A 12,441-nucleotide genomic window follows, 5' to 3' on the forward strand; every position below is an offset into this window, starting at 1 on the left:
CAGATGAGCAAGGATCGTTGAGAACAAGGGAATTAACAAAGGAGTAACAAATAAGACTTTTAAAACAAGTCCTTAAATAAACTAACGCAACAACAGAATGCAAAATTGTTCAGCTGAGAAGACATTTTTAACCTAGACTTCAAAACATTAAAAATTCATTTATTTTACAGTTATTCAAATACACATGCATTAAATGAAAATATTGCACAAAATTAAAATTTAGATTGTGGAATTCATATATTTTTATTTTGGTACACATTCTGGTAGCACTTAAAATTTACTGTTTAGTTCTAGCAAACACCAGCAGCACAAGCTTGAGGATGAACCAAACGAAAAAGTTCCATTGCTCATTTTCTCTTAAAAATAATTAAGGCTAAAACAAGTGCATTTGTTGACAATGGCACAATTTTCAGCGGCCAGTCACAGCACCCGAAGGCCAGAAGATACACCCAGACACTTAAGTGCTGTATTTTAACATTCAGTTTTGGAGACTTCCTAGGATAATAGGCTGCATGGGTTGACAGGGCAGGTATTTTAAATCGTCAACAGGAAAACCGTTTAAATAAAGATACATACAAACTCTTGTTAACAAAAAGTATTCGTTTCTGACGATTCTTGCCAGCCAGCAGGCACTGCTGAATTAGGAAGCCACATTCTGTAATTAAATACAGAAGACAAAACTTCAATCCATATATACATATGCACACACATGTATCTAAATGTGTGTATAGGTATATATACGTAATGAATTCATTAAGTAAAACGACTAATAAACATGGCATATTATGTTCAGTTCACATTCCTAGAGATATTATTTTATTTTTGTACAGAAATGTACCAGATAATTCAAAAAAAATCCCAAATTTGCACATGATCACTATTCTCTTGAAATTTGTCATGGTACCTACAGATAGATAAAAGGCTCCACAGATTTGACAAAACAGTACTTGAACTTCCCACTTTCATACTGCATAACAAATTCAGTGATTTAAAAGACATAAATTCGATTTGGTGGGATCAATGATATATTTACTATATCACCAAGAACAACTGCTGAACGATCTTTCATCAGTCAGATGTCAGGTGCTCTCGAGCACCCTGACATCACGGGGAAGAGAGGCATGTAAACAACAGGAGCTGGCTATGTTGATTACTTCACACAGAACTCAAGAATTTTGTTAAATTCAACAGCACTTAATCATCACGCTTCTACAGAACCTGCAGAGAGGAAGGGGGAAGGGTTCTTACATATTTACCAACTTGTCTTCCTAGGGATTATAAAAGAAAGGGATTTCCTTTACAGTATTTAGTTCTGCCACAAAGAAAAAAAAACCCAAGTGCACTTGAGCCCATGCATACCGTAGGAGAATGTTAACAGTACTATATGATCATCGTTACGTAGTATGATAAAAGGCTACATTGCATTCATAGAGTCCATGAGAAAAAATGATCTATATAGAGGCTGCAGTCAATTTAACCAGGTCCTTTGAGAGCCTTCTGTCTTCTCTTAGAATGCTTTCTTAAAAGGTCCGTGTTCCTCCCTCACATAAAAGGATCATTTGTTCCCATTAAGACACAAATTACTGTAAGGATCCTGGATCAAGAGCTGTATCTTACCCTATGTTTAGCGTTCAGGAAAAAAAAAACGGACTCTATAGGATGACCTTCTATTCACCCGAGTAGTGGTGCTCAAACGGTTGGGGACTATGGAAAAGGAAACACAAACTGAGATATGCTGTGGCCAAACAGGATTATTCAGTTGTTACTTTATTTTTGATTGGACAGAAATTTTTTGATGAAACTAAACAGATGGATGTGGGGCCTTGATGTCAAATTTTTATTAAAATCTTACATTATGCAAAAAATAAAAAAATTATTTAAAAAAATATTGTAGTTTTATCTCCTTTTTATTTTCATATATACACTGAGATGCGTTCAGGAATTTCCAAGTGTTCGCATATGACTAATGAAATCCTTTACCTGCGAGGAACCGACTAATTCTAACAGGAGATTCTAACAGAATCTTCCCATTAAGTAGGACGTAATTCTTTTACACTCAAAAAAAGTTGCAAATTTTAGTGGGGAGTTGTGTGTAAACTGTGTCTTAGTGCAATTTCTTCACCTTCTAACATGATGTCTATCCTCTCTGAAACATGTACCCCCTTCCTTCTACAACTATCAACTGGACGTATGTTCAGATATGCCCATTGAACATAAAATACAATGCCCCTTCTCCACTGAAGTTCCATGCAAAATGTATGCCAGGTGCTGTAAGAGCAGAATAGGGCCCTTAAAGCTACAGAATAATCAGAATAAAGGGTTTATCTCTACTGCACCTCTGCCTTTACTAAAACCGCCATTAGATCTAACGTTAGTTTGTTTTTCAAAACATGAAAGATGAAGTAAATGTGGCACCAAAGCCACATTACCTCAACTTTTCTTTAAAGAAATGTACTTTTATGGTGGGACTATAACTATTTCTCCCCTCTCCTATGAACCTGCTATTCCAGAGACTGCTTTTCCTGTTAGCTCAGCTTTTCCAGGAATGTTAGAAGAGCCCTAGAGAGCCTCAACAGTCATAATGTAGAACAATTCCACCTGATTCTCACACATTGCACTATCTCCCAGTGCCAAAACATCCTTTTCTTCCACTGTATCACCACAGTTGTGCTTTACTTGAACAGTCTGGCACTTTTCACTGCTGGCAAAACATCGACTCAGGAACGGAAGGAATCAGCATTCTTAGATATTGGGCCAGTATTCTTCTCAATGTTGCATGAAGACGCACCAAATCATTTAAGACACACAAACCCTTCTGGTAGTGGTTGAAATACAAGTGAAGATGAGAAGATCCACAGGTCTTACAGATGCATTAATAATCTAATATGTGACACTAGAAGACTGGTGCAGAAATAACAGCATGTGAGTTTGAAGCCCCAGAGAATCTGCCCAAGTAATCAGTCCTGGACAACCATACACCAGCTGAATAGGTTTGAAGTGTCACCTTTTCTGCAAGGAAGGCGCTTGAGTAGAATGTAGTCTCTGCTTATACCTCTGCATCTGCTTTGACCGTGAATGCAGTTTGTTGAAGAGCTCATGGAACTTATTTTGTGGAAACAAGGTTTCTAGGAATCTCTCCAGAAACACATACACCATTCTCTTATTCAGTTGAGTGTGCTGGAACATTTCAAAGACCCGAAGAATGCCTTTCCGTGTCGTCTCAGCGCCTATGATGTGCTTTAATTCATCTACAAAAGTGAAAGTTACAGAGAAGTTTAAGCTAAATTCTGTGTCTGTGTTAACAACAAACTTAAACTGAATATTAAGTCTTTCAGATTACATAGCTCAGAATTTGAAGCAACAGTGCCTCTATTATACACAACACGACTAAACTAAAAGTTCTCTTACAGCAGAAAGGATTTCTGAAAATTACCTCGGTTTTATACTATATATGTGGAACCATGTTATTTTACACAAAATCATGCTGTATTGGAATATAGATATTTCATGCACTAAACTTAAATCCTCTAGTCAAACTAAAGACCGGGTTGGTTCTAATGGAATTAGAGTTGCAAAGTCACAGTACATGTGAAAATGTTCAGTGCTTTAATAATTAAAAACCTTTTTTATTTAAATATAGTTTTGTATGTTAACATTTCTTTTCAATGTTTCAGCAATCAACAAGATGACTGTCATTAATTCCAGTAACACTGTATGGTAAAAATTATTAGGCCTCAATCCCAGACTCGCTTACCTGGCATTACCTCCAGTAATTTGGTCTTCCCTGCCACTCTTGTCCTCATTCTAATAGCTTTGTCCCTCCGTGGAACAGTCTCTGCTAAAATGCCATTGGGCCAAAAAGCATCTCTGTAACAAAAGCAAATCTGTCAAAATACATTAAATTTTTATCAAGTGAAAGGCTCTTTTTAGTCCCTCAAAGCTACCACATAAAATAAATACAAGAAAGTAATTTGCAAACAGCCTAATACACACCCCAAATATTAGAAAAGAGAAAACAAAAGGCAAAAAAGAAATCAAAAGCAAGAAGTACGATACACTCAACCTGTTGGGAGCTACCATATACTTCTACAGTACAAGAATCAGATGAAAAAATTTTAAATATTACACACCAAAACCATTCAAAGGCCACATTCTTGCTACATAAAATATACCTCAGATTTGCTTTTACCAATCAGCCTCTGTTGCCACTGAGATTCTCTAGGTGTAGGTCTATTAATTGCTTCATTCAATCTCTGACAATAGTTAACCTACCAACAAGCTAAAGCTGAGATGAAGTAGTTTCTGTGTAGTATAAAGCCCAGTGCAGAAGACAAGCCTCTGTCTAAAAAGCTATTTTGCCTCAGTGAATGATATATTCTTTTCCTGAGTAAGTAGTGCACGTTTATTGAAGAATAACAGAGTATCTGGAGAGTACGACCCTTTGGCCAATACGTTATCCTACTTGATCTCTTCCACCCCATCCACAAAAAAAGTAAAAAAAAAAGGGGGGGATGGTGGTGGCTCTTGCTCAACAGCATCACTGAAGCCATTAAGACTTTTAGGAATGGAATGATGGAACCTTTGATACAACAGAACTGTAGTCTGAGTTTGAAAGTATCTGCTCACATGCGGAATACAGCAGCTTACAGCTAGGGTTTCTTTAGTAGGAACGGCTTGTCTTTTAAGGCAAGGCATGCACATAAGGTAAATAAAACACTTCATCCAGTAATATGGTGAAATTCTTAAGTATCCCCATAACCAGTGTAGAAGACTTAAGAGTAACAGAGAACTGTTTAAGGAAGTGGAGAAAACTCAAAAACACTTTTCATGTGACAATTACTGTCTCTACATAAAAAGCAGTGGATGCTCCAACCAGAATTCTTTGCAGCAACAATAATTTCCTCACATAAAGAACAGAAAGGATACACAGATATTAGACATCAACTGGCAAGTACTCCATATTCAACATCAATGATAACAGCCATACCTGAAGCGTTTCACCGCATCTGCTACTTGCTCAGGAGATGTCATCCAATCAACATGATCAACTATTTTTCTAAAAATCAAAGCAACAAGTCTCTCATTTGATTTTTAAAACAGAGAACAAACAGGTATAGGGTTTTAAAGAGCACTCTAGGGCAAACAAAGTACAATTTCAGCTTTCTCCAACTCTAAGTAGGTTCTATAAACCGGCACACTAGGAAGGCAAACGCTGATTCTCAAGATAAAAATCTAAGCTCACTGATCACTCCCAAAGCTGAAGTCTTTTTTCTTTTTGAGTAAGTGTACAACTAAGCAGGCTGGAAAACTGATGCTGCATCTCCCATCAGCATTAGACAAGTGTCCTGCTTGTAGAGCACTCCTCGTCATGGAGCACTCTTCAAGTTCTGCGTCTGTAAGCAAAGAACCTACTTAAAATCTCAAATTCATTACCTTTTACAGGAGAAAGACTGATCACAAAATTTGACCTTCATTCATCAACACTTACACACAGCTCCATATCCAAACCCAGCATGTTTACAGAAGTGATATATGCATCAGTATCACCATAATCCCATCATTATTTCCCTGAATTTAGTTCTCCAAGAAACAAGAAAACACAACTTTGCTGCAGAATGCCATTAAATCTCAAGAATTTGCTAGGTCCATGTATGACTGCTGAACCAGAGAAAGCTGTGGGTATCTGGAATAGCTCTAAATGCAGAAGCAAAATAGTTCCGCACACATCTCTGTGATAAGAAAGCGGCAGCCTGTACGCAAACTCAGCTAGTTATACTACAATCTGAAAATAGTAAGAAGTATTCAGAATTGTTCAACAGGGCAGCAAGGCTTTGAAAGCACAGGTCTCAAGTTAATTGTCGAGGAATTATTTGAAGAACACCCAGCGCTCTTCTTATTACGTGACTGCATCACTACTGGTACCAGAAGAACTCTGTGTGTGTTAAACAAGTGATAATTAAAACATCAAAAATATGCTTGTGAAGGGTAAAAAATAATGATCCAGTGAGGAATGTCCTGAAAAAGCAACAGGAATTTTTGATTCATGGCACTAATCCAAAGTGGTAATTCAGTGCTAATCCTGCTTCTAGAAATCTTTTTGTTCTGTGTTTTTATTTACATTTCAGAAACAAATTATTAGAAGGGAAAGCCTGAAAATAGATTTCTAAGCTGAGGGCAAGAAACGTTACTTATTTAGCATTATTCATTTGCAGGGAAGATGGTATATGTGAGTTGCAGAGAACATGGCAGGGCAGAACGAATCCCCTAACAGTCCTTTCCCTCCCCCCTTCCCTCCCTCTTTTAAAGTGTGAGAGCAAAAACTTAACACAGCCACTCAGTACAGTTCACATAATCTGCCCGTGCCAGTGTATCATCTGTGGCATCAAAGAGATGTAAACAGAAACAGTGCAGAAAGTAATAAAGAGCATGAACAACAAAAAGTATAGTGTAAAGCACACGGCAAAAAGCAAAGACACCATCAGTATTAAGTTACAGTCACAGAAACGTGAACTCTTGTTGATACGTGAAAGCTCTTGTGGAAGTTCTCCGGCATAGAAGAGTTACTGGAATTTGTCTCTCAGCACTGTTCTGTGTTTATCTCCATTTTACACCACATCAGTACTTGGTTTATTGATCCTCTCCGAAGGGGAATGCACGCAGCTCTACACCACAGTAATTTAGTCACACACAGCCTCACTCACACGGTCGCTCTGTACAAGAAAAGCAGTACCTATTAATCGTGTCACCGTATGTCGCTCTAATAAGTTGCTGGAGCAGATTTTTTATATTTCTTCTCAACCACTGATTTCTTTCCTTTAAATCAAAGACTTCATCCATGAGGAGGAGCATTACTCTCAGCGGAATATTGTCATCCACCTGATCATGCAAGTAAAAGTAGAATCAGTAAACTTCTCTTTCAGAGCAAGAAAGCCAGTTTTAGTAGCTACTCCACAGGCCAAATGCTTCAGTACAAGCAGAACAATGACAGAAACACTTTACTCTGTGTTTTACTATAATATGAAATCTTCCCTAAATCTTCTATAACATCACTAATAGCAAACAAAGATTGAAAATTAAACTCGGCTTAAATCCACTGAATTTTTAAAATAAGACAAAAAGAAAGTTATTTCACCAAAGTTGAACAAAGTTAATACAAGTAAATATGTCCTAAAGAGAGAGCCTGTCCCTGACCTTTCCCTTTGGTAGCTGTGCTTCCGACTGCCTAACACGAAAACTCTGGAGGGAGCTTTTCTTTGGCCTCCTTTTCTTACCGATGCACTGCGCCAAATTCAGAACCTCCTAAGAACAACGACACCTCACTGCCATGAGCTGCGTTTTATTTAGATATTGTTCTAACCAGCATGGCTATTAAGTGCTTTGATGCTTGTAGATTAAAAAAATCATCCCCATTTTATTATTAAATAGAAGACATTATACAGATTGGCTTACAAAAACCTACTTCTGTGGAAATCCTAAACCAGACGCTTCAGTAAACCTATAGAATTTTTTAAAGATGGATGGTGCACACTCGCAGTAACATTTTTTCAAGTGTTAAAATTTGAGGGAGAGTTAAATTCTGTAGTATGAAACTACTAGATTTTCATCTTAGTTGTTAGTAATTTTTCTCTTACAGAAACAGCAGCAGCTCCTCATGGCCTGCTTATACGCCAAAATACCAGCCTCCGTATTGTCAAGCTATTCCACAAAAAAGGGAGCATTTGGAGTTACAGTCGTATTGCACAAGAGACCACAAACACTTATCTCAAATACAACAAATTAATTTGGTGTTTTGACTGATTCATTATTTAAACTTTGTACTTACTATTAAAATTTTTTACAATAGCACGCTAAAATTAAAATCCTACTATATCCTGAGAAAAATGTATTCAAAGACTGAATGCACTTTCTCTTCTTTTTTTTAAAATTAGGATTTTTACATTCTAAGCACAACATCCAGCATTTTGCTTTGTATGTGAAATCCAATACAGCTCTACCTGGAAGTGCAGAACTCTGCACTATATTGTTAATCCTATGCGGGAAGAAGCAGCAAGATCTCAACAGCTATGTTGATATTTTTTGGTGGACTACAAAAGTGCATCTTTATATAAAACCGTAACACAGACAGTAGCCTCATAAACCAGCTGGAGATTCTATAGATCCATGCCTCGCTTCTCCACATAAAATTCCATTCAAACTGCCACATTTTTTGTCTGATTGAGTGACTGTCAGTTGTGAACATCACACGTTAAAAGAGCAGATAAGAGTTGAAAGGTTTTAGAACATTCAAAATCTGACTTTAGAAACACCTGGTATGTTAACATAGAAGCTATTAAGAACTGCAGCTTCTATTCATTTTACAGAAGATCATTGAAATATTTGCAGAGAAGCTGCCCACGTATTCAAATGGTATCATTTTGTTTTGCCTGTGCAAAACAGAAGCCTCAGAGGTATCAAAGATGAACATTTGTAACTACAAATTTACGGATACAGTCTGATTTAGTGAAAAATAATGGGGGGCAAAGGAAACCCGAAAGAACTCAAGGCTGTGTTATCTGAGCAAAAATACACCTCCTAGGCAATCATAGCAGTTAATGCACAGGACGACAAACTGGAATGCTTTGATGTGCCCAAAAAACCCGAAACATGAAGGGCAGAACAGGTGCAGATTTATGACCATAGCAAATTGCATATAATCACTGCTAATCTTACGGCCTTTCTGTCCTACTTAGAGATAAAAGTTTTTTTCCCAATTGTTTGCACATATATGATCAATGTTTCAATCAAAACAATAGCAAAATACCACAGCTTATGATAACATCAGGAGCTTAAACTTCACTTTCAAGTTTCTAATAATACTACTCTACACATTTTAGTATCCATATACTAAAAGTTTTTTATTTAGGAAAACATTCTCAAGGGTTTTTTCCACGACAAGGCAAACAGTACTTCTGATGCATTAAACAAATGCCCCTTAAAAGGTCACATCAGAAATCAGAACCCATAAAATGCCAATGGAAATGATGTTAACAGTCTGGTACCATACTATCTTTGAACAGACAGAAAATGGAGAGAGGAGGGTGTAAAAAAACCCCAAACAAACCCCCACCCACAAAACACAGAAGCAGTAGCATGTACACTTTAAGTTATGCCACTGTTGTGCAAACCATTTTAGTATTAACAAAGACGTTATTTTTAGAAAAAAGCTGGTAAGTTTCTTTTTAAAAAGTTAAGAACCATTTTTAAATGCCTGGATGATAAATACGTATTTTTAACATAAAATAAGTAACCCATTAATTTGGTTTTAGAGGGGTCAACTTTGAAAGGACAAATGTCAGACTCACATTGTCATCAATTGGTGCTGCAACACGGCAATGGTCAGGATCTGAATAGGTTTTCTGGATCAAAGGAGGCACCTACAATGAAAAAAAGGTATTGTTTACAAAGTAAAAAATATTTTAGAATACCAATAAATCAGATCAATTTTCATAATCAATTTGGAAAATGAAACCCAGACATTTGGTCAAAGTCAGCTGCATATTACTGCTGACAAGTACACAGTAGTCCTTTCATCTTCCAACAAATCAAGCCTGCAGGTATTCTCCTACAGCTATCAAAATTATCGACACTGTTAAGACAATCCCCATATATTTTCTCAAGAGTCTAATGCTTCAACTGAAAAACACCTAGAAATTCATATGGGACTGATATTTCTTCTGGTATTTCCTCTTGATCTTAAGTCCTGCCTAGTCACGGACTTCCCAGTGAGTATAACTGCAGATATATTGTCAGTCGCACACCAGGGAAGTTACCAGCACTGAGGAAGTCCAGAGCCAATCACTTTATCTCACAAGTAATGAAAAAAACCAACCACTACCACCACCCACCCCTGATTTATTATTCCCTTTCATGGTTTAAGGGTTAACTCATCTTGGCTACTGTTCTACAAAGGCCACACATAACCGTTCTGGTAACACAGAATGGAACCATCCCTTACCACAGACCTTACAGCTACACAAAGAGGAGGGCAAGGGAAAGGAAGGTGAGACATGTGAGGAAGATTCCTACTTTCATAGGACCTCTAGATAGCATGCCACGCTACCATTCTCCACCTCTGAGGTACTACATTTTAGCAATGTAAGAGATGAGGAAAGACAGCAGTAAAGACAGAAAGAAAATTTAATTAAAACCAGAATTCAGCAAGGAATAAGCAGAAAGGAAGCTATCTCCTTATTTAAGTTTCATCACATGTTTTTTTTTCCCTGATGATGTAGCAGGTGCAGCAAACTAGCTTTATGAAAATGGGCAGTAAAAAGAAAATCAGCAACTCTCTTCTCAAGCGGCTGCACTGAATGAAGTGAAGAGGGATTGGCGTGCCAGTCTGTAGGTGCTGTCTTAAAACGTGTTACTTAATAGCACAGAGAACTCTGTGTTTGTAGTATAATGACTGCTGAACCTTACAAAAAGGGCTTAGGTATAAACCAGATTGCTTTCCTGTAATGACTTGACTCTTCACTACAGTACACAACGAAGTTTAAGGGAGTCGATAGCTAACCTCCTATTAATTCACTAGGATGTATTAACTACCAAATATTTTCTTACCTTGAAAAATGATTGCTTTATGTCTTGTCCCAATCTCTCTGACATTTTACCCATGTTGTCTGACATTTTAGTCATTCCCTCTGCCAGGCTGTCAGGGAGAGACTTGACTGCATTTGATACATTTCTCATAGAGTTACGCAGTGGGTTTACAAATGTGTCCATCTGAAGGGGAAGATGTTTAACCAGAATTGTATAATCTATGAGGACACCAGTATATTAATACACTATGAGAAGTATCACACTGTTCCTGAGAACAATAACATAAAGAACAACTCAAATTGCTTAACTTCATTAGAGAATGCAGAATAAAGTTTCAGCTTCACTTCAATTTCTATTTCTCATTCCTTACAGCCCTACTATAACTATTTACATCTTTCAACAGATCTTTTTCCCCCGAGTCATTTCCATTTCCCATCCCTCAGTTTCCCTTAGCTTTAATTTATTTTCCTCCTCTTTTCCATTCAATGTCATTTCTCCCTTCCAAGCTTCCTACTTCCAGATTTTTCACTTCTGCTTTCAACTCTTCATCTTTGAAACAAGCCTCTCAAACAGCACTGGAGTCATATGCTCTAATATCATGGCAAATATAATTAAAAACAAAGTAGTTCCACAGAAACTGTTACAATTTTTCTTTCCGTATATACTCTAATTCAGTCTAAACGAAGGCACAAATACTAGCATGATGCCCTTAAAAAGTTAGATTTATGAAGAACCTGATAAGCTGGAAACCAAATCTTACTCAGTCATTACATAAACCTTGATAAATATTTAACTGTTTCATTATTAAATATTTAAGGAACGTAGGCAGACTAACAACTTGAAGTGACAATACAGTTGCAGATGCTTTTTGTATCAAAACCAGTCAAAGTTTAGAAACAGCTGGTTTTGCAAAGCAGATGCCCACACAAACTGGTCAAGTGAACAAAGAATCACTTGGCTGAAGACGGTTCTGGTGGCTTAACAAAAAGGATGCAAAGCTCAGAGCTCCAAATTCGACCAGTGACTCTGAATGGTTACAACATCTAAATACATAAGTGCTGCTTTTGAAGGGAAATGCATTTCATCTTTTGGGCTGAAGAGTGGAAAGCACGGTAACAGCAGCAAATACAGAGTAAAGAACTGAAAAAAGAAATCAGAAGGAATGAGACTGTGGGGAAAAAAAAAATAAAATCACAGATGCCTGACAAACTGACTTGCAATGAACACGCTTTTAGAGTAGTTTTTGTGCAATACACAGTGCCCAATTTGAAAATTTTATTTCCTTGTCATACACATAAATTTACTTGTCACAAAGATTGCAAATTTCTGGTTCCATATGTCCTCAGATACTTTGCCACTCACAAAGCATTAAAGCAACTCACTCGCAAGATGTTTTGAGAGCGTTATATAGCTGTTTAGTATCAGTCCCACACCTCCCTTTAATGCGATCATTGCACTAACGAATGCTCTAATGTTCCCTTGACGGTGCAAAACATTCTTACCTTCCGTGCAAAATCCCCCTTCCCTTTGCTGTAGGCTTTATTCTCCAGGAAGTCATACACATAATGGGCTAAAGCTGGAGAAGCCTTCATCATTTCAGGATTTAACAAGAGCTGAGTAAAATAAGTTTAAAAGGTGCTTTTTAAATAAATAATGAAAAAGGCCACACCATTCAGTTTAGTAAAAGTTTACCACTCACAAAGACACTACATCTTGCAACGTACTTTCTCTTTCAGTTTCTAAATTTTATTCCAACATTACACTGTTCTCAAGATGGAAACAACATGCTTCTTGGTAATTCTCGTAATTTAACCAGTATGTTAATTATAGCGCCTCACAGAAAATACACCCCTTTATGACCAC

At 37.1% G+C, this 12,441-nt stretch overlaps 1 protein-coding gene across 1 annotated transcript in view; it reads right to left on the reverse strand.

Moving 5' to 3' along the window:
* Window positions 1–1,899: 1,899 nt before the first annotated feature.
* SNX13 (sorting nexin 13) overlaps window positions 1,900–12,441 on the reverse strand; it is a 66,412-nt gene continuing 55,870 nt past the window's right edge. The window contains exons 20-26 of the mRNA XM_086467773.1: window positions 12,081–12,191; window positions 10,600–10,761; window positions 9,342–9,413; window positions 6,731–6,876; window positions 4,988–5,056; window positions 3,755–3,867; window positions 1,900–3,248 (exon numbers count right to left, since the gene is read on the reverse strand). Of these exons, the coding sequence (XP_086323899.1) occupies window positions 3,001–3,248; window positions 3,755–3,867; window positions 4,988–5,056; window positions 6,731–6,876; window positions 9,342–9,413; window positions 10,600–10,761; window positions 12,081–12,191 (921 nt within the window). The 3' untranslated portion in view covers window positions 1,900–3,000. The remainder of the gene's footprint in view (window positions 3,249–3,754; window positions 3,868–4,987; window positions 5,057–6,730; window positions 6,877–9,341; window positions 9,414–10,599; window positions 10,762–12,080; window positions 12,192–12,441) is intronic.

This window comes from Leptosomus discolor, chromosome 7, assembly GCF_034619465.1.
Source record: "Leptosomus discolor isolate bLepDis1 chromosome 7, bLepDis1.hap2, whole genome shotgun sequence".
Taxonomy (NCBI): Eukaryota; Metazoa; Chordata; class Aves; order Leptosomiformes; family Leptosomidae; genus Leptosomus; species Leptosomus discolor.